This window comes from Littorina saxatilis, linkage group LG17 (genome assembly GCF_037325665.1).
Source record: "Littorina saxatilis isolate snail1 linkage group LG17, US_GU_Lsax_2.0, whole genome shotgun sequence".
Lineage (NCBI taxonomy): Eukaryota > Metazoa > Mollusca > Gastropoda > Littorinimorpha > Littorinidae > Littorina > Littorina saxatilis.
In genome coordinates, this window is record NC_090261.1 from 28,459,637 (window position 1) to 28,486,154 (window position 26,518).

Here is a 26,518-nt window from a genome sequence, read left to right on the forward strand (position 1 = left end):
AAAATGTGTTCCTGACTTATTGTCGCTCACAAAGTTTCTGGTGTGTGTTTGTTTCTTTTTCCCCTTCTCATTTCAGGCAGGTCTTTTCTGCTATGTGACGTACCAGTGGAGAATGTTTTCGTTATCTCGATAACCATTAGACGTTCCAATAACGAACCATCGACCATGGATCATTGGTCGTTTTATCTGCTCTACTGAGCCTGTGTGTCAATGTTGGCAGGCCGCATACCATTCAGGGTTGCAAAGTTCAAGCTTTCCTGACTGGATTAGATAACCTTTCGTCTACTTTATCCTATTGCTGTTTTAAATATGTGTGTTCTTGCAGATTTGATCGTCTTTCACGTTGATTTTGAGTTTTCATCAGACAGTAGTGTTGATTTTAACAACTTAAATACGAAGACTGTACGTGTGTGTTTTCTTTTATTTGCAGGTAGCAGCGATGCAGAAGAGTTCTTCATTTAGCGGAAATGATTTAAACACTTTTAATCAGAGGTCGGGACACAGAAAGTGCAGTCTACAGTAATGATACTAACAGTGATAATTTGAGGTTTTAAATGAGAAAAAAAAGTTTGACTGCAAAACAGTAAAGGATGGCATAAACGACACAAAATAAAAGACTACAAAACAGGAGACAGCTGTATGTAACAAGCAGTTTAGATTTTATTTATTTATGGTTAAGAACTAATAATTTCATTGGGACAAAAAACAGATACCAAAAAACAGTGCCATAAGGATTTTGAAAGACTACAAACTTTTTTTTTAAATATTTAAAGAAATCTCTTTGCACTACACTAAAAACAAATTCTCCTCAAGCCATGATGCTGAGTAGAAGACTTCCCAGCAAAGGTCCCGCACCCCAACCTGGATCCGTCTCTCCTGCTCAGTTTCAAACTGCCGTGGAGTCTTATCACCCTCTGCGCCAGCCAGCCAACCGTCTGGTCAAGCCCCTTATGACGTCAGATGACTACAGCCTCTTCGAGAATACGTCACGCAGAGGGCGTCGCTCCAATGACGTCACTTTCCCTCCAGTGCACAGGGCTCCACTGAAGTCGTATGGGAACCCTAGACGTTCTGCTAAGCGAGGTGAGGATAACTACACTTTTAAACAAACATGTACGCACTCACAAACAGGCACAGACAACGGGTTAATAATCGGAACTGCATGAAGGTGACCACTTATGACCACGAGGACACACATGGACACACACACAGACACACACAGACACACACACACACGCACGCACGAACACACACACACACATACGCACACACACACACACACACACGCACGAACGAACGCACGCGCGCACGCACGCACGCACACACTGGGCCGTACATTATATTCAAGTAAACGAGCATACGCGCACGTGTTCACATGCACACATACACACACACACACACACACGTGCACACACACACACACGCACACACACACACACACATACACACACACACGCATACACACACATTGATTTGTGTGTTTTTATCACAGATGATTAGCCAGTCAGTCAGTCAGTTAGTCAATTTACTGGCTAGCTTCCGTTCGATGGACAGCAGGTCCGTCCACACGTTCCTCCAGGCGTTTGATCGAATTATTCATCGTTAACCACTATTTGTACAGTTATTTTCTTTCCTGACGACTTTTTGCTACTGCATGTTTTTACCGTTTCACATGAGCTTGTATTAAAACGCCGGTCGGTCTATTGACTTACTAGTAGTAATAGTACAGGAAAGATAAAGGAGAAGGTCGGTCTATTGACTTACTAGTAGTAATAGTACAGGAAAGATATAGGAGAAGGTCGGTCTATTGACTTACTAGTAGTAATAGTACAGGAAAGATAAAGGAGAAGGTCGGTCTATTGACTTACTAGTAGCAATAGTACAGGAAAGATAAGGAGAAGGTCGGTCTATTGACTTACTAGTAGCAATAGTACAGGAAAGATAAAGGAGAAGGTCGGTCTATTGACTTACTAGTAGCAATAGTACAGGAAAGATAAGGAGAAGGTCGGTCTATTGACTTACTAGTAGCAATAGTACAGGAAAGATAAGGAGAAGGTCGGTCTATTGACTTACTAGTAGCAATAGTACAGGAAAGATAAAGGAGAAGGTCGGTCTATTGACTTACTAGTAGCAATAGTACAGGAAAGATAAGGAGAAGGTCGGTCTATTGACTTACTAGTAGCAATAGTACAGGAAAGATAAAGGAGAAGGTCGGTCTATTGACTTACTAGTAGAAATAGTACAGGAAAGATAAGGAGAAGGTCGGTCTATTGACTTACTAGTAGTAATAGTACAGGAAAGATACAGGAGAAGATCGACCGGCGCTTTGGTACAAGCTCCTGTGTACCGTTACCTAATTGTTGTTTTGTGTCCATTCTGTTAAGGACCCCACAGCAACCTTCCCAACATGAAGGGCAAAGGGGGCAACCACAGACGGATCGCCTGGTACCACGAAGACGGTTCCATCAATCTTGAGGCTCTCAACCTCCTCGGCCAGCACCGCCAGTCTTTCCCCAGGTCCCAGTCCTACTATGAGCGTCTCCACAAGATGAACACCAACAAATCGTGGCCGCAGGGGGCCCAACAGCAACTCATGCACGACGAGAATCTCATGCCTCTGCTGCTGAACGACGATGAGCTGACGCCACGAAGACGCGCGGAGCGAGATTCCTTTCTGGCCGCTCTTCTCAAAGCTGACGATCTGACGGAGGAAGAACTGGATGAGCTTGCCCAGTACTTCCTTCCTGGCGACTCGGAGGCTGAGTCTGCTGAGCCTGCTGCGTCTTGCATGAAGAGTTCTCCTCGGTCCAAGGCGAACACTCAGAAGAAGAAGAAAAAGACGGTGAAGTCGAAGGCGGGTCAAGGTACGGTGAGTCCGAACCAAAGTCCCAGGTCGAAGTCTGTGAGGTTTTTACAATCTTCTCCTCTTTCTGGAGTGTCCGAAAACACATCTCCTCGTCCTCAGAGTTCTGTTGCCCAATACAGATCTGAACCCAAGCCTTCAGACCCCTTCCACGTGGCTTCACCTCGCTCTGTCGATTCTGATGATACGGCCTATCTGTGTGACCTTGAGTCACCTCCCGAGAACCCTGCTTCCCCTGAGCTCATCCCACAGCCTAAGGTCACCTACTTCGACGACGAGGGTGAAGAAATTGAAGAGGAAATATTCCAAGAGCACAAAGAAAGGGAAGGGGACCACGAGAAAGGGAGATCTTTTAAACGAGAAGCTTCTTCGCAGTGGAACAGCGAGTCATCACGATCCGAATCTGACAGGCGACGTTTGTCACCCGTGCCAGAATCAGACCCTTCTACTTCCGAGCATCTGCCTGATCTGGACACGCCGAGAGTAAACCGCGAGACCGAGCCCACCAAGGCTAGTCCTCGCTCTTCTCATGTCTCAGATGATTCTCCACGTCCACAAGGTTTGTCCGACTCCTCAGACTCACCTCGACAATCTTCAGGAGCACGAAGTTCAGCAACACAGAAGGAAACGTCTTCGCAATCTACGGAGAAAGAACCCAATGATGGTGCAAAGGGCGACGAAAATCAGCTCAATTCTTCCTTAACACGACAGGTTCTTTCGACCCGCGCATCTGTGGAGACAAGTACTCAGTCCGCCGAGGATCATTCAGATCAACAATCCAAAAAGTCTCGCCCAAAATCAGCCAAACGAGGAAGGAAGTCAAACTCTCGTCCGCAACCAGTCCCACAAGATGATGGCTCAGCCTCAGAAACGGAAAACGCAGAACGCACGAAACTGTTGCTGCAGTCTGGACCACCCGAGGATGCTTTGCATGATACTGCGGTCTCTCCTTCGCGGGCTGCAACATCTTACGAAGAGGAAGAGCCTCCACCTATTCCAGTCATTTCTCTCACTCGAGGTCAGTTGTCTTCCGTGCCGTCTCGGCCACCGCGCATTGAGACCGCCGATACTCAGCTGCTAGATTCAGCTAAAGCTCAGCCTTCTGAAGGTACTGGAGCATCTGAATCTCTTCAAGTTGAATTTTCACCACGATCTTCTACGTTGGCTGGAGGTGATTCTGGGTCTTCTGACGGCTCGAAGACCAATCCGAAGAAGAAGAGTCGAAAGAAAGACAACAGGATGAAAATCTGGCTGACGAGGACTGCCTGGAACCGCCCGGCTGAGATCGCTGTTGAGTAGGAGCCCTTGTTGTTATTTTCTGACTGGTTGGTTGGTGTCATGGACATCCAACGCTGAAGAGATTATCACCATTGATATTTTCGCCGAGTTGAACTGTTTGCCTTTTCCTACTTTAAAATAAAATTGGTTGGTTGATTGACGTTTTACGCCATTTAAAAATTGAAGAGATTATCACAAATGTTACTGATTGAGTTGTCTCTGGAAAAAAAAATGTTTCTCCATTTATTGGTTGGCTTATTGGCTTAAAGACATGCAGCGTTGAAGTGATATTCACCATTGTTGTTAAGTTCATCCTTGCAGCTGAGGACTCCATTTAAACATTTGAACAAGGTGGGATATTTTACATTTTAGCATATCACCATCTCATGTCCCTAATCAGGGGTGGGACTCTCTTGTGATGAAAAACGAGGAAATCCCTTATTTCTAGGGGGGTTCGCGGGGGGCATGCTCCCCCAAATTTTTTTTAAATGGTACATTAAAATCTGTGCAATCTGGTGCATTCTGAGACTAAAATTCAACTCGTTTGGATCAGGTAAAAAAGACATTCTCCTCACTCCCCCCCCCCCCAAAAAAAAACAACCCACCTGATAACCAACCCAACCAAACAAACAAAAAAACTTTCACACAACAATGGTAACATTGTAATGATGCATATTAACGTAATGAAGCATGTATCCATAATCCAATACTGGCAATAGTATGATCCAAATGACGCCCCAATGCATTGAACTCAAAATGACTATTAGTTATCAGGAGTTTTCAGTCAGCACAATTTAACTCTCATTCCTAAGTTGTGTCTTGCACAGCTGTGTACTTGTTCGAACTGTGACTGATGCAACATTTGTGCTCAAAGCTTCATTTTCCCTCTTATAGCCTATCTATTGTAACTGTTTGAATCTGCTTCTATGCTTGTGTGTTTGCAAGATGTTTGGTCAGTTCTGGATATTATTTTCGTGAAGTTGTGGGTGCATGAGCGATCGCATCTTAAACTCAGGTCAAAATGAGTTACTTCCCTTCGGGTCTCATTTATCAGAGAGACCACTGAGCGATAGCGTGGACCGATGATTATCAGAATGGAGCGATCGGTGCACTGCTTTGTGCTCACAAAATATTTTGATATGCACTGCTGGATTTGTTTCCTCTTGCTAAAATTGTTTTTTCTGCCGAGAACACATTTTGTTTGCACATCAAACTTATATGAGTGTACTAAAATGACTTTACTTAAGAGCATTAGTACTTCATTTTTTTCTAAACAAATTTCAAATAAGCACAATTTTGAATTGAAAACAGCACTTTGTACTCTGTATTTGACTGCAAATAAGCACAATTTTGAATTGAAAACAGCACTTTGTACTCTGTGTTTGACTGCCGGGGCCGCGACGAGCGTGAGCCTCCCTAAACAAAATGTACCACCAGGCTCTCTGGTCTTTTGTATTTTCTTGTTTGAGAGAGAGAGAGAGAGAGAGAGAGAGAGAGAGAGAGAGAGAGAGAGAGAGAGAGAGAGAGAGAGAGAGAGAGAGAGAGAGAGAGAGAGAGAGAGCATGTTAATGTGTGCACAAGTGTGTGGGTGTGTGTACGCTTGCATGTAATTTTACACAGACACACACACATCAACATGCGCTCTCTCTCTAAGATACCGAATCAAGAAAAAACAGTTCTGAGCTAAAAACATCATGTGTTACTTTTCCATCGATTCCATGACTTGACTTATGGCACACAATGACATTTCACATGTATAGAAGAAGGTACAGGCGTTTGGCACATCACAAAGAAAACATCTTGGACTTTCATCACGAACACATTCTCTCCACTAGTCTACTATTCCAAGTCAACCTTTCAATGTACACAGCGGATAACAAATTTAGAAAACAGAACACATCTGTCAAGATCTAGATGATGCACAAATCAGCTGCTGTGTGTAAGAAAAATAGTATCAACTACAAACCTGCCTATAACGTACACCCAAGGGACAGACCAAGGGACAGACCAAGGGCAAGGGACAGACCAAGGGACAGACCAAGGGACAGACCAAACGTGGTTGTTATTGACAGGCGGTCAATATGTAAAGGTGAATTATATATATATTTTTTAAACTCGTTTCAGATCCTTCGGAGTAGTTGTTGTGGACAGTCAGTCGCTTTCGAGAGGTGGTCGCGAGGGCAGGTTCGATTGTACGAAATATGACCATAGAAGCCAGAACAGATACAGAAGAAAAAAAGTTCAACAGAAAAAAACACCTTGTGCTCTATTTTCTTTGAAAAAAAACTACAGTCACTTCGATTTTTTGAAGTGCGTGTGTTTCTAGGGTATGATCTGAGGTAGGTCCTTCGTGCCTACAGTTACTTTACATCAACAACTTCTTCTTCTTTTTCTTCTTCTTCAGCGTTCCAGAATTGTTCTGGTTACGTGTGAGCTCGTTTGCTCATTTGGGTTCCCCACACTATACTCTGAGAGCATAGTCAGCTAACTACGCTTTCGTTGAGTAGGCATGCTGAGTATTTTCGTGTTTCCATAACCCACCGAACTCCGACATGGATAACAGGAACTTTTCCGTGCGCACTTGGTCTTGTGCTTGCGTGTACACACAAAGGGGGTTAAGTCACTAGCAGGTCTGCACATAAGTTGACCTGGGAGATTGGAAAAATCTCTACCCTTAACCCACCAGGCGGCAGCGACCGGGATTGGAACTCACGAGCATCAACAATAATCATCAATCAACACAAATGAACAAGCTCTTACAGTAAGCGCAGGTGAGGACACTTTTATTGTCTACCACATGATACTCCAGCACTAACGTTTTCTTTTTAGTGTCATTTAGAAGAAACTGACAGATTTTTCGAATGCTTTGATTCATTCTTGTACAGGGGGTGTTTTGTAAATGAGTTCTGAAATTGGACAATGCCACTTTAATGCCTTTATCTGATTTACATAGTCACTAATGATACCACAAAAAGTACAGAAATCAGAAATACAAATGACACAAAAATACAAATGACACAGAAATACAAATGACACATACAGACCTAGTACGGTGGTAACAAGACACACACATTTTTTCATAAGTACATGAATAGTGCAAGTACTGTATTTAAGTTTGTTCAACACCTTTATCCTAATTACTGTGAAACACAACAAAAGGTTAAGCTTCAGAACTATAAAGGAAACACAAATACAAACATAAATTGTGGAATACTAAACATTCTTCAGTGAAAAAAACTTGAGCAAACGTTACAATAAACACTGACTATGACACACAGATGTAAAATCTCATATTCCATACCGAACACACATGATCTCTAGCAAACTTTTCACGAGACAGTCTGTGCGTGGTTAATCAATACTTAACACTTTATCATTGAAGCACAACAAAAAAAACATTTCGTTCCATCACAAACTCACAACAAATATTGATCTTAAGTAGCTTTGATCTTTTTCCAGTGGCTCCGAGGAACACTCATTGTGCTCTCACTCATTTGATTTTCAACACAAAACATACTCCATGCATTGTCATAATATTTTTAGAACAAGAAAGAGACTTTGAAAAGAAACAGTTCAAAAAGAAATCTTTAACATTTTGAAAAAAAAGACATCAACATGAGAAACTTTTAATTATATCACCCTGAATGATAAAAACAAATAGCAGAGTTACTCTTTTATTTCCGCTATTTTCTTGTTTTCACACTTATCCCCGATATGTTATTTTCTTTTTAACAGCACACCTACGAGCATAGCTAATGTTGTGCTTTATTAATATGATTATATGTATGCGGCATTGCAAAATAATTGAAGAAATCATTGAAACCAAACACTAAACTGAAACTAAAACATACATACACAACCTGCAGACAGATATGTGAAACCTATGAATCATATAACCTTGATTGATTTGAGAGTGTCTGAAAGCTAGTTAAACTAAATTGAGAACAATAATTATATGATATACACTTTGCCAGAAAAAAAATATTGCAAGGGAGCAAAAAATGGTGTGATATTTATACAAAATTCTAAATTAGTTATAGTTTCCACACAAAGAAAAACTTAGAGTGGCCTAAACAAACACGCCTGTGTACCCAAAAATCTAGAAATGTTTTCATTAGTAGGCATAAGCTCAATTAAAAATGCTAAATTTGACAAAGACAGAAGTTGAGATTTCTTAACAAATACAGTCATGTACACTCTACCTAAAAATAGACATTAGCAATACAGCATCACTACCATCAATATCACGCTGACTCTTTGAAGCATGACAAATGCTGTCTTTGTACTCTTACATAGGCTGCAGGATCCAAAATTGGATAAAATTAGTCAAATGTCACAAAAAAAAGGATCCAAAATTGGATAAAATTAGTCAAATGTCACAAAAAAGACACACTGTCCTGTAAAAAAAATGACAAGCTTCTCATGTAACCGATTATGTCAAGCATCATAGTATCTGTGCAGGCTTTACCATGGGATAAGAGCATCCTTAACCCCTTCACTGCCCAGCACATACTAGATACGTGGTCATGTTTGGTTTGTCATACGCCCATACTTTTCAGGACATTTGTGAAAACTAAATGGGAGGTAACCACTGTCCAACTTCTTGTAGGGGTTTAAACACAGTTCTTTCCCATTGACCGTTCAGATAAGTTAGTACCACGTGGTTAAAAACATTTTTAGAAGTTTTTTCCGATCTATAAGATTCAAAATGGCGGCCGAAAGTCGGACATCAACTTGTAGACCTGTTTTCAAATGATAGTGTTTTGGAAGCTCTACAAGAAGTGATTTATGGATTACCACACAGAAGAATACTGTTATGGGCTAATGTGAGTACCTGATGTTTGACACCAGTTTTAGCTGTGTTTTCTGCGGTTTTACGTGCTGCAGTGTGTGTGTGTGAAAGTTTGGAAACTGTAATTTTTGACAAAAATGGTCATTATATCGATTTTTACTATAACAATCACAAACAAAGTCCAATAATCATGTTATCAGATAATAGCCAAGGGTGTAAGCAAACCACATGCCAAAGATCTAAGAGATATCTCAATAAATGATTGAGCAGTGAACAGATTAGTGAACCTACCGAAGAAAGCGAAATTTGCCCTGGCGCACAGCAATACCAAAATGCTGTTGTACTGTGGCAGTGAAGGGGTTAAACTTGGACACAGACACAAAATCAACAAACTTGCAACTTTCTGTGAGGGGTGGGAAATGTTTATCGAATTAATTTTGTAAGCGACACTGTTAAAGTGCAAAAATAAATCTGAGAAAAAAAATTCCATTCTGCACGGAACAGACCAAGGCAGTTGGTTTTTGGTATGTGTTCAAGTGGAGGGATGCTCTCATTCTGCATGAAAGCCTGAGCAGATCCTTGATGGCTGACGTGATCGTTTACAAGGGAGGGAATGCATGCCTAAGGTCTTGGTGGCCCAATGCAGGATTCAAGCAGATTTATGTATCTGAAAAGAAAAAAAGAAAAATAATTAAGTAAAACTAAAAAATAATTACAGGAAGAGCAGCCTCTGATGAATAAGGAATGCTGAGAGCTGGCATAGAATCAGGAACACACACACACACACATATATTCATATACATATATATTCACACACACACACACACACACACACACACACACACACACACACACACACACACACACACACACACAAACACACACACACACACACACACACACACACACATATACACACACACACACACACACACACACATATATTCACATACATACACACACACACACACACGCCCACCATCCACACACACACACAAGAGGGGTAGGAAAGAAAAACAGAAAACCAAAACCAAACAAAACAAGTCGCGTAAGGCGAAATTACTACATTTAGTCAAGCTGTGGAACTCACAGAATGAAACTGAACGTAGTCCGCCGCCAGTGCAAAAGGCAGTGAAAGTGACGAGCCTGTTTGGCGCGGTAGCGATTGCGCTGTGCTTTACTGTACCTCTCTTAGTTTTAACTTTCTGAGCGTGTTTTTAATCCAAACATATCATATCTATATGTTTTTGGAATCAGGAACCGACAAGGAATAAGATGAAATAGTTTTTAAAACGATTTCGGAAATTTAATTTTGATCATAATTTTTATATTTTTAATTTTCAGAGCTTGTTTTTAATCCAAATATAACATATGTATATGTTTTTGGAATCAGAAAATGACGAAAAATAAGATGAAATTGTTTTTGGATCGTTTAATAAAAAAATAATTTTAATTAGAAGTTTCCGATTTTTAATGACCAAACTCACTCATTAGTTTTTAAGCCACCAAGCTGAAATGCAATACCAAACCCCGGCCTTCGTCGAAGATTGCTTTGCCAAAATTGCAATCAATTTAATTGAAAAATGAGGGTGTGACAGTGCCGCCTCAACTTTTACAAAAAGCCGGATATGACGTCATCAAAGGTATTTATCGAAAAAATGAAAAAAAACATCAGGGGATATCATACCCAGGAACTCTCATGTCAAATTTCATAAAGATCGGCCCAGTAGTTTCGTCTGAATCGCTCTACACACACACAGAGACACACACACACACGCACACACACACACACACACATACACCACGACCCTCGTCTCGATTCCCCCCTCTATGTTAAAACATTTAGTCAAAACTTGACTAAATGTAACAAAAAGAACAAAATCTCATACTTTGGATCAAACTGTTCCACCCGTCCTCGCATAATACCATCTCCCAGGAAGTGGCTCAGTTCTGTCAAACACTGTCTGGCTGCCGCTGAGGTCAGAGCATTGTCAGACTCCTGCAAGGGGAAGAAAATGAAGTCAGGAAACAAATACAGTACAGTACTGGGGAACCCCCTTTTTAAGACCCCCCCATTTTCAGACTCCCTCCTTTTTACATTTAGTCAAGTTTTGACTAAATGTTTTAACATAGAGGGGGAATTGAGACGAGGGTCGTGGTGTATGTGTATGTGTGGGTGTGTGTGCGTGTGTGTGTGTGTGTGTGTGTGTGTGTGTGTGTGTGTGTGTGTGTGTGTGTGTGTGTGTGTCTGTCTGTCTGTCTGTCTGTCTGTGCGTGTGTGTGTGTAGAGTGATTCAGACCAAACTACTGGACAGATCTTTATGAAATTTGACATGAGAGTTCCTGGGAATGATATCCCCGGACGTTTTTTTCTTTTTTTCTATAAATACTTTTGATGACGTCATATCCAGCATTTTGTAAAAGTTGAGGCGGCACTGTCACACCCTCATTTTTCAATCAAATTGATTGAAATTTTTGTAAAGCAATCTTCGACGAAGGCCAGACTTCGGTATTGCATTTCAGCTTGGTGGCTTAAAAATTAATTAATGACTTTGGTCATTAAAAATCTGAAAATTGTAATCAATTTCATTTTTATATAAAACGATCCAAATTTACGTTCATCTTATTCTACATCATTTCCTGATTCCAAAAACATATAAATATGTTATATTTGGATTAAAAACAAGCTCTGAAAATTAAAAATATAAAAATTATGATCAAAATAAAATTTCCGAAATCGATTTAAAAACAATTTCATCTCATTCCTTGTCGCTTCCTGATTCCAAAAACATATAGATATGATATGTTTGGATTAAAAACACGCTCAGAAAGTTAAAACGAAGAGAGGTACAGAAAAGCGATCTATGCAGCACAGCGAAACCACTACCGTGCTGAACAGGCTCATCAGTTTTACTCCGTTATGCACAAGCGGCGGACTGCGGTCATGGTGAAAAAATGCAGTGCGTTCAGTTTCATTCTGTGAGTTCCACAGCTTGACTAAATGTAGTAATTTCGCTTTACGCGACTTGTTAAGACCTTGTTTTCTCAGACTTTCTGTTCTTAACCTCTGTAAAATTACCCCCATTTTAAGACTCCCTCCTTTTTAAAACCCGATTTTTTCAGATTATTGGAGGTTTTAAAAGGGGGTTCCACTGCACACATTCTCCACATACTTTAGGTGTTATGATTTTACTGGCAAGGCAAAAATGTGTTGACATGCCGCTCTTGTTTTCTTATGCGTTAGTTCTTTCCTTTTATTTCCACATACCCATTTGCTGTTACCTTTAAATTTAAAAACCAATATATATCTGTACGTTTTCCATAGGAACACAGCTGTGACTTATCATACAAAAATATAATAAAATCACAGAATTAAAAAAATAATTCATCACCTAATAACATTGACAACAAACTACACACGCACTCATTCGCTCACTCACTCACTGACTTGCTTACTTGATCAATTAATCAATCAATCAATCAAAAAAATAAAACTGAAACCAACCAGACTGTAGAAAATGGGTTCCAGAAACAGCTCCAGATGTGTCTTGAACTGACGTTTCCCCAGTCCCTTGGCCAGGTTGGGTAACTGTTCACACAAATCACATAAGAGTATTTAGATAGACTTAATTAACACAGCTAAAATGCATTCAGAAGTAACTGTTCACACAAACTATATATAATGCATCCAATTTTTTTAATTCATGATAATCTTTCTTTATTTGGTGTCAACCACGAAGGTTATATCGCGACGGGGAAAGGGGGAAGATGGGATAGAGCCACTTGTCAATTGTTTCTTGTTCACAAAAGCACTAATCAAAAATTTGCTCCAGGGGCTTGCAACGTAGTACAATATATTACCTTACTGGGAGAATGCAAGTTTCCAGTACAAAGGACTTAACATTTCTTACATACTGCTTGACTAAAAATCTTTACAAAAATTGACTATATTCTATACAAGAAACACTTAACAAGGGTAAAAGGAGAAACAGAATCCGTTAGTCGCCTCTTACGACATGCTGGGGAGCATCGGGTAAATTCTTGCCCCTAACCCGCGGGGGGTATTCATGATAATGTATGTGCACTTTTAACGACACCCTTATTTAGGACTTCCTGCTTTTCAGACCCCGATTTTTTAGATTTTCTGTTTACATCATCTTTCTTTTGAGATCGGGTTCCCGAAGCACAAGAATCACCTTTGGAGGCAAAGCCAGTCAACCAGCACTGAGATTTTACAGCTAAATGAATAGTCCTATAAAAACTTATAGGAACGCAGAGGTTTGCAAGTGCGTACCAGGTGACAACCGCAGCCAGACCCCATCACAAACAACTACTCCACATCTCACGGGTGAGCTGTCTAGCCATGTACCAAAAACATCAAGCTACGATAATAGCTCCTGTAAAGGCAGGGAGACAACTCCGTCAATGCAGAGGAGCTGTCTGTGACAGAGGGGACAACTGCATCGCCCTGACACACTTTCAAGAGGTTTTTCTTTTTAACCCTGATTCGGTCAGATGTGAAGTCCGCTAGCTGTTTTCACCTGTTTGCAGACAGTCTCCAGAAAGTTGATGTGGTGGGTGTAGTGGCGCTTGTTGCAGGCTTTGCCCAGCAGAGGCATCAGCTTCGTCACCTCAGGGGCTACTGCAGCGATGAGCGACAGCTCTGCCAGTAAAGTCACACACCTGGAGGAAGGATAAACATTTGGTTGACTACGCTGTTTGGATGTGTGTACATCTGCATGTAAACACCTTAGTAAGGCACCAAAAATGAAGCCGCAGACTAGAAGTAGAAGCACACTTCAGACAAGTCAACCCGATTCATCACAGATTCTAAGTCAACAGTCATTTGATAAGTCGTAACATTTTAATCGTTATTGTTACTACTGCCCTTATTATTACCTGCATAATGTACACAAAATATCAATGTTGTCTTTCTGAGTAGTACAAACATTCCTTCATGAAGAGAGATTATGCATCAAAATAAGCAAATAAATATATAAATAAAAACAACATGTAACTCTATTACTTCACTCCATTATTCGAAATCTATGTTATCAATTGACTTAATATTAATTGACAGCAAGTAACACAGTGCTCACCCATCAGCCAATTCCCAGGGTTCTGAGGGTTTCCTGAACTTGTGATCCATGCAGCCACCACCTCGACCCCGACCCATCTTTGGTGCCAGAGACCCACACGAATACATCTGGAATCACAAGATAATTTTCAGGCAAATGGACATTCCACAAAGTAAAACGAAAATGTTTCAGATACTCATCCTAACCATTGTGTCACCATGCAGTTGTCATACACCAAGACAAGAAGCACTGAGATACTTGCATTATCTCACAAGATAACATGGCAGAATTAAACCTTGTTTTTGTTTTTTTGTGTGTGTCTAAAACTCCGAATCATCTCTGTACTGTCAGAACATTTGGTCTGTATTAAAAATTGTAATGTTTACAGACTAAAATTCACACATAACTTCTTTTTTTTCAAATGGAAAAATGTTGTACTTTTCCACTGCCAATGTTTCTAAAGTGACAGCTCAATCTTGTCATATCTTCACCAGTTGGCCACAAAATATGAGGCCACACTAAGGGCATGGAGATATTTATGGAGCTTGCGCAATAGAAAAGCTGTTTCCTATTATCAGTATTAATGTCTCGTAGCTCAAACAAAATTGCGACAAAACATCTTACAAACCTGTTTATCAGTGTGAAGCTCCATGTCATTGTCTCTGAGCTGCTTAGCGACGCTGTATGTGGCAGGAGCTGTGTCTAGGCTGGTGTATTTCTCGCTGGTAGCGGGCTGATTCTCCAGGCCCTCAAACCCTTCATTCACCTTGCCAAGCACTGTTTCGTAGCTTGACTCACCTAAAACAGCAAGAAGAACATATTCAGTCAAGTGATCAAAATCAAGCATGCACCTAGGGCAGTAAATTAAGTTGGTTTCAAAACTAAGCAAAACTAAAATAACTTCACAAACATCATGAAACCAATAGACAAATTCTGGAAATAACTCTGTTGGATTTATAAAGGTTGTGGAACTTCAGGAAGAGTTGCTTGTCCTTGTTTTTTCTTGCTTTTCCATAGAAACAATGAGAAGCTACACGTGACATTGTAGGCTTACCTCATGAATCTATGGAAACAAGGGAAAGCTACTCTTCCAGAACTCATACAAACTTGACAGAGCTATTTCCGAACAAAATATCAATGAAAAAATCAAAAAGAAAACCTAAGAAAAAATCAATGATGTAAAATATGATTAACGATATGAGTTAAGAAACAAAGAACATGTACCATATGCTTTGACGACATTGACCAGTGCCAAAGCAGCGCCCTGTCGCACAGATGGGATGTTGTCCTGCAGGTTGTTGAAAAACAGAGGGTACAGAGCTGGCAGCTTGTCTCTGTTTGAACAAACAAAATGTGTTAATAAGCTGCAATCAACCCTAAAACATTCACACAGCATCAAAATGCATACTATGTGGGATATCAGGGTGTAATAAGTTAGTGACATAGAGTAAATGGGAAAACTGTTCATGCATTACATTTTACTGCACATAGAAGACACATACATACCTGTCAAGTCCTACGCATTCTGCATAATTCCTACGGTTTTTCGGTGTTTTTTTGGTCCTACGTCGTATACCTCAAACCTTACGCATTTTCAGCATTTTTTTTTTTTTTTTCTGGCATGGACTGCCGTTCATTCATTTCTGAGGAGGAGCTTGCACCAGCCACACAACAGAAGTTCTGGCATGATGTGCGCCAGTTCTACGTGGCCTGTGTGAGGAAAATGTTGAATAAATTTCCATTTGGCAGTGAAACCCTGCAACACCTTCAAGTGCTGGATCACAGTCTGGGAGCTGACACACTGACTGCCTTCTTGCAGGTCAAAATTAACTCTGATGCATGCTGCCATGATTTTAAGGTGACTGGCAGCATGATTGACAAAGCAAAGATTTGCACAGATGAATACAACAAACACAAGTGACAAGTGAGAAAAAAAATGAACGAACAAGAGTGCAGTGTAAATGTATTACATGTAGTGGTAAATAAAGAGCAGTTTGTGTAGAAAGGAATTATGTGTTTTACTTTTAGTTTGCGAAAAACAATCTGATTGGTTTAGTGTGTATGCGTGAGAAGTTGAATTTGTGCGTTTAACCACATCCTGATCCACGCATTAACTATGGTTTTTGATCCCCAACTATGGTTTCTTATGCCATTTACTATGGTCAGAGGCCAAAAGTACTTGACAGGTATGCACATATGTGACCCTCCCCCACGGAATGAGTCGCATGTCACCTTTTCATGATTTTCATATTTTTACATTTTCTTAAAGAGTTTTTTATTCTCTATCCAGTGGTGAAAACCGTTTTAGAAAAGAGTGAACACTTTTCGAGTTATAAGCCTGTGATTAAGGTGACCCTCACACTGTTACCAGACACTCCCCGGACTTATATTAAGCCTAGCGCAGAACCGCGCGAGATGACATTCGACTCATTTCGTGGTGGAGGGTCACATATAACCTATTTTTTGTACATAATCAGGATATAATACAACTTCAGTTGTTTATTTGCACGACTTTCACTTCTAACTTAAAGGACATACAGACTCAACATGGCTCTAAACCAATGGGAAACTCACTTGGATTCTTCGGGAAAGCACAGCACGAAATTCCCACAGGCCACACACGCAGCTGAAAAAAAGGGAAATAAATACATGTACATCAATTGAGTGAAAATCCTCTTAGACAGTTGCACAGGAGCTTGTATCCAATTGCCGGTCGATCATTATTTACTCCTTATTCCATTTATTTACTCCTTATTCCATACAGTTTCCTTACGGGAGCATCTCGTTACTCCCCCGGCTCGTTACTCCCCCGGCTCGTTACTCCCCCGGCTCGCTACTCCCCCGGCTCGTTACTCCCCCGCGCGTGCCTTTTTATTACACTTAAGTAATGCAGTTATTACTTAATTGAATTTTCAAGAGAGAGAGAGAGAGAGAGAGAAGAGAGAGAGAGAGAGAGAGAGAGAGAGAGAGAGAGAGAGAGAGAGAGAGAGAGAGAGAGAGAGAGAGAGAGAGAGAGAGAGAGAGAGAGAGAGAGAGAGAGAGAGAGAGAGAGCATGTTTAAAGAACTTACAACTGTCAGATCTGCCTGTACATTCGTGTATAGTACATCTTTGAAAAAAAAGTATATATTTTAAGCAGAAGAGATACGGGGAAGTAACGAGATGCTCAGCTCGATACTCCCCCGGCTCGTTATTCCCCCGTACACAGAAAATGACTGGATAACCCTGTGATAGTAAGTTAGCATGAAATATTGTTTTTCCGGAGAAATTGTCTGGATAAACAAACAAAGAAACAAACAAAACAGCCGGACAGGGGGGGGGGGGGGGGGGAACAATATTCCATGCCAACTTACTATCACAGGGTTATCCAGTCATTTTCTGTGTACGGGGGAGTAACGAGCCGGGGGAGTAGCGATACGGGGGAAGTAACAAGCAGGGGGAGTAACGAGCCGAGGGAGTAACGAGCCGGGGGAGTATCGAGCCGGGGGAGTAACGAGCTGATCCCCTCCTTACTACTACTATTTACTACATACTAGTAGTAAGGGTAAGCATGCAGCAGTAAATAATAAGCATGCAGGAGTAAATAATTATCGACCGGTGGTTGGATACAAGCTCCTGTGGACAGTTCTGGAGCTTTCAAGCAACAGCAACTGTATTATATATGCATGTCAAAATCAGGCTTACATCGTGTGCATGCATGCATGCACGCACACTCACACACAAACAGATGCTTGAACGCACACACACACACACACAACATTCATACAAAAAGTACTCAAGATTAAGACTGAGAAAAAACAGAATGCAAAGATCTTTCAAGAGATAGAGGTGGATATGTTAAGCGAGAGCACAAAAACACAAACAATAACGGAACTGACCATCTCTCACAGGCCAGCTGTCATCATTGAAGCAGATGAGAAGAGTCTCCAGAAGTTTGGTAACATGAGGACTGACTGCAGATTTGTCAATCTGAAAGCAACACAGTGACAATAAGTGATACAATAACTATTCCTCTTTGCTAATTGGGAAAAAGATCAAGATTTTCAAGGCTCATGACACAGGTTGCTAATAGTATGCACGAAAGCCTAAAGCCAAAAGTAGGCATGAAAATATTGCTGTAGTATGAAATCAACACAAATAATAATATTATTCGTTTTTGACTTTTTTCTTCCATTTAATTTATTTGATCAGTGCTGTTTGATTAAAAGGATATTGATTGTACTGAGGTTTATCCACAGAATGGAATGTATACCAAAGGGACAGTTCACTATTTCAAAACAAAGTACGTCCGGCTGATTCGTCAAATGAATATAACAAATAACCAAACCTTAGATCCTAGCTCAGCAATGCAAGCACAGGCGGCTTCACGCACAGCATGATTGTCAGAATCTGTGGCTTGAACGTAGTACTCAACCTGAAATACACACACACACACCTCTGTCAATGACATATAAGAAAGATGTCTTGTTTCGGAACTTGAGCGTAAGATGTACGCATGCATATCTGAAGAGACAGAAAGGTAGGTATGCAGAAAAGCAGACAGACACACGTACCATTCAAAATAAAATAAAATGTCACTGAAAGAATCAAGTGAGCGTTAATTTTTCTCAAAAAGATTATTTTTCATCCATGTGACACTGTATCAGCCCTTTTTTTGTTCTTTCTAGCATTATAGCTACACCCAAGCAATGAAGCAAATATAAGTACAATGTCCCAAAAAGTATTCAGGATAATGCATACCACATTGTCAATGTATTTCTCGACATACTCCTTGCCATGGCCTTGTGTAACTTGGCGCCAAGTCTCTTGAGAGTAGATTCTGACTCCTTCTGCTACGTAGTACCTGTGAAAGTGAATAAAACAGCCAGTGCAATAAAAAATCTACTGGGACTTATTCAGATACTGGAAAATAGCACTGCACTTTCAAATGACACACCTGTTGAATTTTCTTTGACAGCAGTGCAGACGATCTAATAAGAAAGTTGTTCAGATAATTATATTCTAGGAATGAAACAAAGCATAATTTCTGATAAAAAATGAGTTAGGACACACTTACGAAAATGAAACCAGTGCAAAACTTTGAATCAAAATCCTTTAAGACACGTTCAAGGATGCCAGTGCATAGCTTTCATGAACAAATCTGAGACACATTTGGGGAACAAAAACAATGCAGAACTTCGGATGGCAAGTCGGTTCAAACATTTTAAGGAAATGAGCACTGTGCAGAACTTCTGATGACATACCTGTTGAGACACATTCTGGGAATGAGAGTGGGGTAGAACTTCTGCCTGGCTTCTTCTGTGGGAAGGCTCACCAAGAACTGCCGTGTAGCTACTGATCCGGCAAGGCGAACCTGAACAAAAATAATGACCACAATTTTTGTTATTGCTGCAGTAGTACTGATAGCATAAGCATTTGCTGTGAAAATGACTACAAGAAGTAATTTCTTTTATTCCTAGAGCTTACGTCGCTGACCGGATTACCAACTTCAACAAAACTGCATCAGGACAGAGATTAATTTCTAAACAAAGCAAGTAGTGAAGTACCGATAAGCTGTGCATAAATGAGAAAGACACTTTAAAGAACAAACAAAACAAAAAAGAAAGAGGGAGAGATATAAAAAAGCGGAATAAACAAGTGTTCTTTTACCTGACTCCAGTTGTCAGACAGTCCCTGGCCCAGATGCTGAGTAAACTGGTGACCATGGCGATAGATAGCATTTTCCTCTGTCAACTTTGCTTCACAGTCCAGTTCAGCTGAAACATGAATTATAATCTATGAAAGTACATGTATGGAGAGAGGAGCGTAGAGATGGCGCAGAAGGCATCAAGAGTGAAACATTAAATTGATATGTTTGGATGAATTTGAACTGGGTTCTGAACCTCACTTTTCTTTCAACAAACACCATTTTATAACCTTGTTTCAATTGAAGCTTTTAAGTCACTGTTGACAGTCAAAGAAAGAATCAGGCAGCAGTGTCTTACATCCTGCCTTGGCTCCACAGCTGACCAGAGATGAGCAGACATAGAATCCTGTCTCGCGCACAAAACGGTTGGTGTGGGTCAAGGCACTGAAGATGAGGTCCAGTAGGTCTTGGTCCACAAATTCATTGAAGGCGTATCCACAGCCAGTGATGACACTCTGTAGGCACCTGCAAAATTCAACTAAAGTACAGTACGTGGTACCCTTCTTTTATTTTTAACTTAAACAAAATCTGGAAAAATAACTTAATAAGCCTTTTATAAGGTCTTGAAAGAGAGGAGGTCTTAAAATCAAGATTCAAGCACAAAGCTAAAGGTGATTATCATTAAAAAAAAAAAAGCAGGTTCTTAAATTGGGTGGTGGTGGTGGTGGGGCGGTGTCCTCAAATAAGAGGTCTATAAACAGGAGTTTCACTGTACAATAACTGTGCCTGAAAAATCAATCAATCAATCAATCAATATGAGGCTTATATCGCACTTATTCCGTGGGTACAGTTCTAAGCGCAGGGATTTTTATATTTTTTTATTTTTATGCAATTTATATCGCGCACATATTCAAGGCGCAGGGATTTATTTATGCCGTGTGAGATGGAATTTTTTTACACAATACATCACGCATTCACATCGGCCAGCAGATCGCAGCCATTTCGGCGCATATCCTACTTTTCACGGCCTATTATTCCAAGTCACATGGGTATTTTGGTGGACATTTTTATCTATGCCTATACAATTTTGCCAGGAAAGACCCTTTTGTCAATCATGGGATCTTTAACGTGCAACCCCCAATGTAGTGTACACGAAGGGACCTCGGTTTTTTGTCTCATCCGAAAGACTAGCACTTGAAGTTGAACCCACCACCTAGGTTAGGAAAGGGGGGAGAAAATTGCTAACGCCCTGACCCAGGGTCGAACTCGCAACCTCTCGCTTCCGAGCGCAAGTGCGTTATCACTCGGCCACCGAGTCCAGAAAAAGGTGTTTGGAAGCTACTTATACCATGCAGTTTACAGGATGATCATTATTCATGCATTTATTCTCTTTGAGCACATTGCCTGCTTGATGAACACTTCTGACAGCATGAACTCTGTTTTCAGGGAAAATGAGGTCCGCAAACATTAATTGATTAAACTAAAGCAAGACAACTATTAACTTGTAATGCCATCCCCAACAACATCAACAAAAAAACACACACAAAACAACCCTTGCTTAAAGTCCAAATTGACACAAAGCTCACATTTTCTGAGAAAAAAATCAAGAAGTACACACCCATCCCTCAACCCCTTTCATAAAAATTTAAAATGGTATTTAAAAGTATAAACTGTGCAGATTAAGAGAAAAAAACCACTAAATAAAAAGTTATAAACAGTCAGTCTATGAAACATGACTCATTCAGGTGTTTGGGTGCTATTAGATGAATAATAACAACTCACTTCATGTACGTTTCTAGATTTTTCCATCCAGCAGTGTCATGAAAAATCTGAGCAGCATCTGCACTCACTATCTGCAAATGGCATGTATTTTTATTCATTCATTAGCTGTGATTAAATCATAACAAGCTTGACGTGTACTCTCTGCAGCTTGTCTCCTGCATTAGCTTTTATTTTCAACATTTTGAGTGTGGGTGTGTGCATGCAAAAATGTAATGTAAAGCTCTGATTTTGAATGTATCCCAGTTTGACGAAAAAATGGAGAAAAAAAGTATCATGCACATAGTAGACATGCCATAAATGTGTTTAAAAATCAACATTTGAATAGAGAAATAAACACACACACACACACACACACACGCACACACAGAAGTTAGGAAAGGATATATCTATTACCCTGCTGTCGGGTGAACTGGACAGCTTTTCCACCAGTTTACTCATATCTTCCTGCTCCTCTTGGCCAGACTCGGTCACAGGCTGCCTTTCCAAGTTGGACTGAATTCCATCCAGAATCTTTGACCGTGTGCGGCTGTAGATCTGGGGTCCAAGTTTGGTACAAAGAGCTCCCAACATTTCACCTGAAAACACCCAATCGATTGCTTCTCAAAACATTTGGTGTATGCTGGAAAAATAGTGACTAGTGTAGTCCATAGTTAAGGTATATATGGTCAAGCGCTTTTGCCTTGTCTACACTCAGAGTAGCAACAAATGACCTAAACTTATGAAATGTTAACTTTTTGATTTTTACTTTATAGTCTAGAAGATTCCCATGATAAATATAATGATGATATGGCTGGCCAGCAATGTTTCAAGTAACAATGTTTCTCTCTGATTGCATGTATGTGTTTGTGTTTTTAAGTCACTAAGTGAAAATAGAGAGAGAGAGAGAGAGAGAGAGAGAGAGAGAGAGAGAGAGAGAGAGAGAGAGAGAGAGAGAGAGAGAGAGAGAGAGAGAGAGAGAGAGAGAGAATTAGATATATATATCTATAGTCTCCAGTGACATTTGGTCAAGGCTCTGGAGGTGACTCCAATGAGTGTGACATGCAAGAACAAATTTCAATGTTATTACAAGCTGACAATTTCTTGACAATTTACTAGGTATGGTCATGCTAAACTTGTACGAAAAATGTTTTCCACACTTGAGCCATAGTTTAGATGTATTTACAAAAATAATATCAATGTTCAAACATAACGTGACGCCATCACAATTTCAAATTCAGGCAATTTAATGATCCAAGAACAAACAAAAAGAAATGTTGGTGGTGTTTCTTTATTGCTAGGCCACACATCCATCAATACAAACAAGATAAGCAGGTAATAATCTCTAATTGGGTCAAATATCTGAGCTTGAAATTGCTTAAACATAACATGACACCAAAACACTAAGTCAAAATGCAGCATGGAGTTTAAAGACAAAATACCATCAATACTAAGTCCAAAACAGAAAACATAGATAATGTTTGTGTGTCTCCAAAATATCATAATCAAAATACTAATTATAGTCATCAAATTAAATCAATAATAGAGCCATCCTTCACTGGATGCTGCGTAATACCCGAAAATGCCAAAAATTAAACCAAGAACACGCCCAAATCAATAATTTTGGCATTAAATAATAATAAAACATTGTTAAATACATTATTACCTTTGGCAAAACAAAACAAAAGTGGATGTGTTACTTTGTCTTTAAATGAGAGGGAAAAAAAGAAAAAGTAGCCATGCTTGAACATAACATGACGCCGTGACAGAAGATAAACTTACGTCATCTGGAGCTATAGATCATGCAAATAAAATATCAAATTCAGAAGCCATTGTGTGCATAGCGTTGGTAGCTACATTGCACAGTTAACTGCAGAGCCAAGTCACAACCTTAGAAAAAGTTATTCTGAAATTAAAACACTTAAACATAACTTGACGCCATGAAACATAACATGACGCTGTGACACAGTCTTTATCAGGCTAAAGTGGCAATACCAAACATAATAAAAGAACAGGAGGACAGCTATCTACATGCAGTGATGGTAGGTAATTATTAGCCACCAAATAATCTGATGTGTAAACTTAATCTTTTATGTTTGCACAGAAAATTTGCTGTTTGAGCATAACATGACGCCATGAAACATAACATGACACCGTGACAAAAGATAATGTATCGATTGGACATTGGATTTCCCTTCTTTGAGCCATGTGACGTCAGAGGCCGACAAAACTTTATAATTTGGTGTTTCAGGTTGACCGAAACTTTAAAGGAACTTCAAAACACACGTCATGCGTGTTTGATTGCATGTGTGTGTGCTGTTCAATGTCAAAACAACAACAAAGTCAGTACATGACGTGTGTTTTGTAGTTCTTTTGAAGTTTCGGTCAACCTGAAACGCCCAAATATGAAGCTGATGTGTTTGATTGCATGTGTGTGTGCACAGGAGTGTGTGTGTGCTCGTTCAATCGTCAAAACAACAACAAAGTCATAGTACCTGAAAGGAATTCGATCGATACATAAATGTTATTTGCGTGTTTGACCAAAATATGACATTTTACACAGATCGAGACAGTCATTGTTCACCTCGACCGCTAGCGCGGTCTCGGAGAACAATGACTGTCTCGATCTGTGTAAAATGTCATATTTTGGTCAAACACGCAAATAACGTATAATAATTACATCTTCTGGAACTATGGGTGTAAGTAAGCCATCCAATTCAGATGCCATTGTGTGCACATATAAGGCTGCTACAGACCTAAGTTCACTGAATAGGTGAGGGGCAACCTTAGAAAAAGTTTTTGTACCATGAAAAAATGCCCAAACATAACTTAAGACCATGTTCAAACCAATTAAAAGGAACAAAAATGTATAGTCTACATTTACCTGTACAAAATGCTAGATAAAAAGGAAAGCTAGATGAAAATAGACAAAGAAACTATAAAAACGGAAAAATTCACAAAATGTTGCCCAAACATAACATGACATACCCTGACATTCATGCGTTGGTGTCATGTTATGTTGGACATGAATTCCCAACCACAAGTACAAAAAAACAAAAAAACTATGCATGCTTGGTCCGGACATGCAAAAAGATTTTGATGATCTAGAATAACAAAAATAACCTATCCAAACTTAACATTACACCGAGGGGTGTCTCAGAACCGGCGTCAAGTTATGTTCAAACAGATTATGGTGAAATTGTATAATGCATTTTTCCTAGTCCTACAGATTATATTTTTGTTGTGCTCAGGGCTGCATTGAAACAGATAATATCAATATTAAATTCTACATCTATTTTTCTTTACCAAAAATAAAATAAGTAAAAAACCGAGTGCCCAAACCTAACATTACACCAGCCGTGGCAGCAGAGATCGACTGTGCATAGCGTCAAGTTATGTTTGGACATAAAACTAGCACTCGGCGATCAGACACAATAAGGGTCTACAAGTTCAGACCCAATGATGATGTTAATTCATAGTATTCAATCTGCCACAAAAATTAGTGTATGTTAGAAGACATTTAGTTGAACGAGTTTAAACATAACGCTGACGACCTCGGACTTAGTGTAAAGTTGCGTTTGATCTCCCGCATCCCATAAATCATAATATCAACCACGTATCTTGTAAATCGCAGTAAATGACTTTTAGGGGTACTTCACGAAGTGATTTCATGAAGGGATGCATCATTGATGGTTGAAAACGTACTTAGCTCTATCAAACCAAAAACGCAACAGTGACACCACATGATCGGCATGAATGCACATGACAAAGCAAAAATTGACAAATGTAGGAACGTAGGAAAGTGTTGATGAAAGCACAACTATTCAGACAGGATCTCTAGTTTTATCAGAGAAACAGAACTCAGCACTCGAAAGCCTAATGTGGTCATTACTTCATATTCTATCTATAATTTCGCTGGATTTGCAAAAACGCAACAAATGACGCCAAAATAAAAACCTTAGTTTTCGGCCTATCCTCGGCGTCCATCGCGCGCTTTGTCTTCAAATGGCGCAATATTCTAAATTGGAGTGGTTTTCACTTCCATGCCGGATTAATCTCCAAAAAATGGAGTGAAAAATACACATTAATTGTTCTTTTTTCGTGTCCAAACGCAACGGTTTGTTGACACCATATCGCTTCCGCAAAATCAATGTAAATTTCTTGCTGCATCAGAGTTTAAAATGTTCGCTTGCTGATTAATCCAAGAACTAAAACATAAAATCTTTCAGATTAGAGGTTAATCACGTGTGTTGGATGCGGATATTTCTTTCAAGTTAACATCGATCGCTATCACCCAAACATGACACCATGCGTTGCGTTTGAGCACGATTGATGACGCTCTATATAAACAAGAAACGAACAAATATTTGACACGCACGTAACGTCAATATGAACTGATAACGTTTTAAGAATTGGAAATCAATAAATTGACTCTTGATTCGATCTTTTTATGGTGAAAAATGCCGTCTGAAGTGAAACACAGGTATGTTTTTTAATGACAGAAAGCAAGTTTAACTCACTTTATGTCATCACACGAAGCTTTGATTATATAAGAACAAGTGACAACAGTTTGATTTCATTAATTCTTTATCTTCAACCTTAGAATGGCAGTCAAAAATTGTCAGCTGGTGATTTCTGCACTCGAGCCACCTCCAGAGCCTTGACCATTTATAAGGTGCTTCATTTGATCAAACCCTCGCCCGCGGAGGAGCTACAAAAAAAATAGAGTCTGCCATACCTGCTACAATTCGCACTCGGAATTCGGTGTCGTCAAGGGATTCCAGAGCATAATCAAGAACTGCCATGGCAAAGTCATCGTCACTTTTCTCACTTTCAAGAAGTGCCTTAGCTCCACTCAGTCCTCCATGTCGGGTTTCCCACTTATCAGAAACCTGACACAATAGTTTCAGAATGTCGCTCTGTAGGTTGACGATCCCCTCCGGCTCTAAATTAGTTATCAGCTTCTGAAGCTCTGTGTATGCCTTGTCACGTTCGAGTTTTGCATTACTGCAAAGTTGTTCTTGTATTTCGGCAGACATCTTGCTAAACATTCATCCTTACAGTGTAAGAGTTCCTCTGATTGGCTTATCTTTTTTCTGTCGGCGAATGAAATTTGCGCTTGTA

At 39.9% G+C, this 26,518-nt stretch overlaps 2 protein-coding genes across 2 annotated transcripts; one reads left to right on the forward strand and one right to left on the reverse strand.

The window, feature by feature from the left end:
* The first annotated feature begins 439 nt into the window (after positions 1 to 439).
* LOC138952858 (serine-rich adhesin for platelets-like) lies at positions 440 to 5,580 on the forward strand. The gene is made up of 2 exons (XM_070324593.1): positions 440 to 1,083; positions 2,385 to 5,580. The coding sequence occupies exons 1-2, from the start codon at positions 816 to 818 to the stop codon at positions 4,160 to 4,162; spliced, it is 2,046 nt and encodes a 681-aa protein (XP_070180694.1). The 5' UTR covers positions 440 to 815; the 3' UTR covers positions 4,163 to 5,580.
* Positions 5,581 to 5,817: 237 nt separating this feature from the next.
* Positions 5,818 to 26,438, reverse strand: LOC138953071 (uncharacterized). The gene is made up of 17 exons (XM_070324845.1): positions 26,133 to 26,438; positions 21,812 to 21,993; positions 21,419 to 21,489; positions 19,995 to 20,161; positions 19,660 to 19,766; positions 19,254 to 19,363; positions 18,751 to 18,853; positions 18,338 to 18,424; positions 17,889 to 17,979; positions 16,586 to 16,637; positions 15,236 to 15,345; positions 14,640 to 14,809; positions 14,033 to 14,139; positions 13,475 to 13,616; positions 12,439 to 12,522; positions 10,823 to 10,932; positions 5,818 to 9,600 (listed from the first exon to the last, which is right to left on the reverse strand). Exons 1-17 carry the CDS (start codon positions 26,431 to 26,433, stop codon positions 9,555 to 9,557), a joined length of 2,040 nt encoding a protein of 679 aa, XP_070180946.1. The 5' UTR covers positions 26,434 to 26,438; the 3' UTR covers positions 5,818 to 9,554.
* Between the last annotated feature and the right edge of the window lie 80 nt (positions 26,439 to 26,518).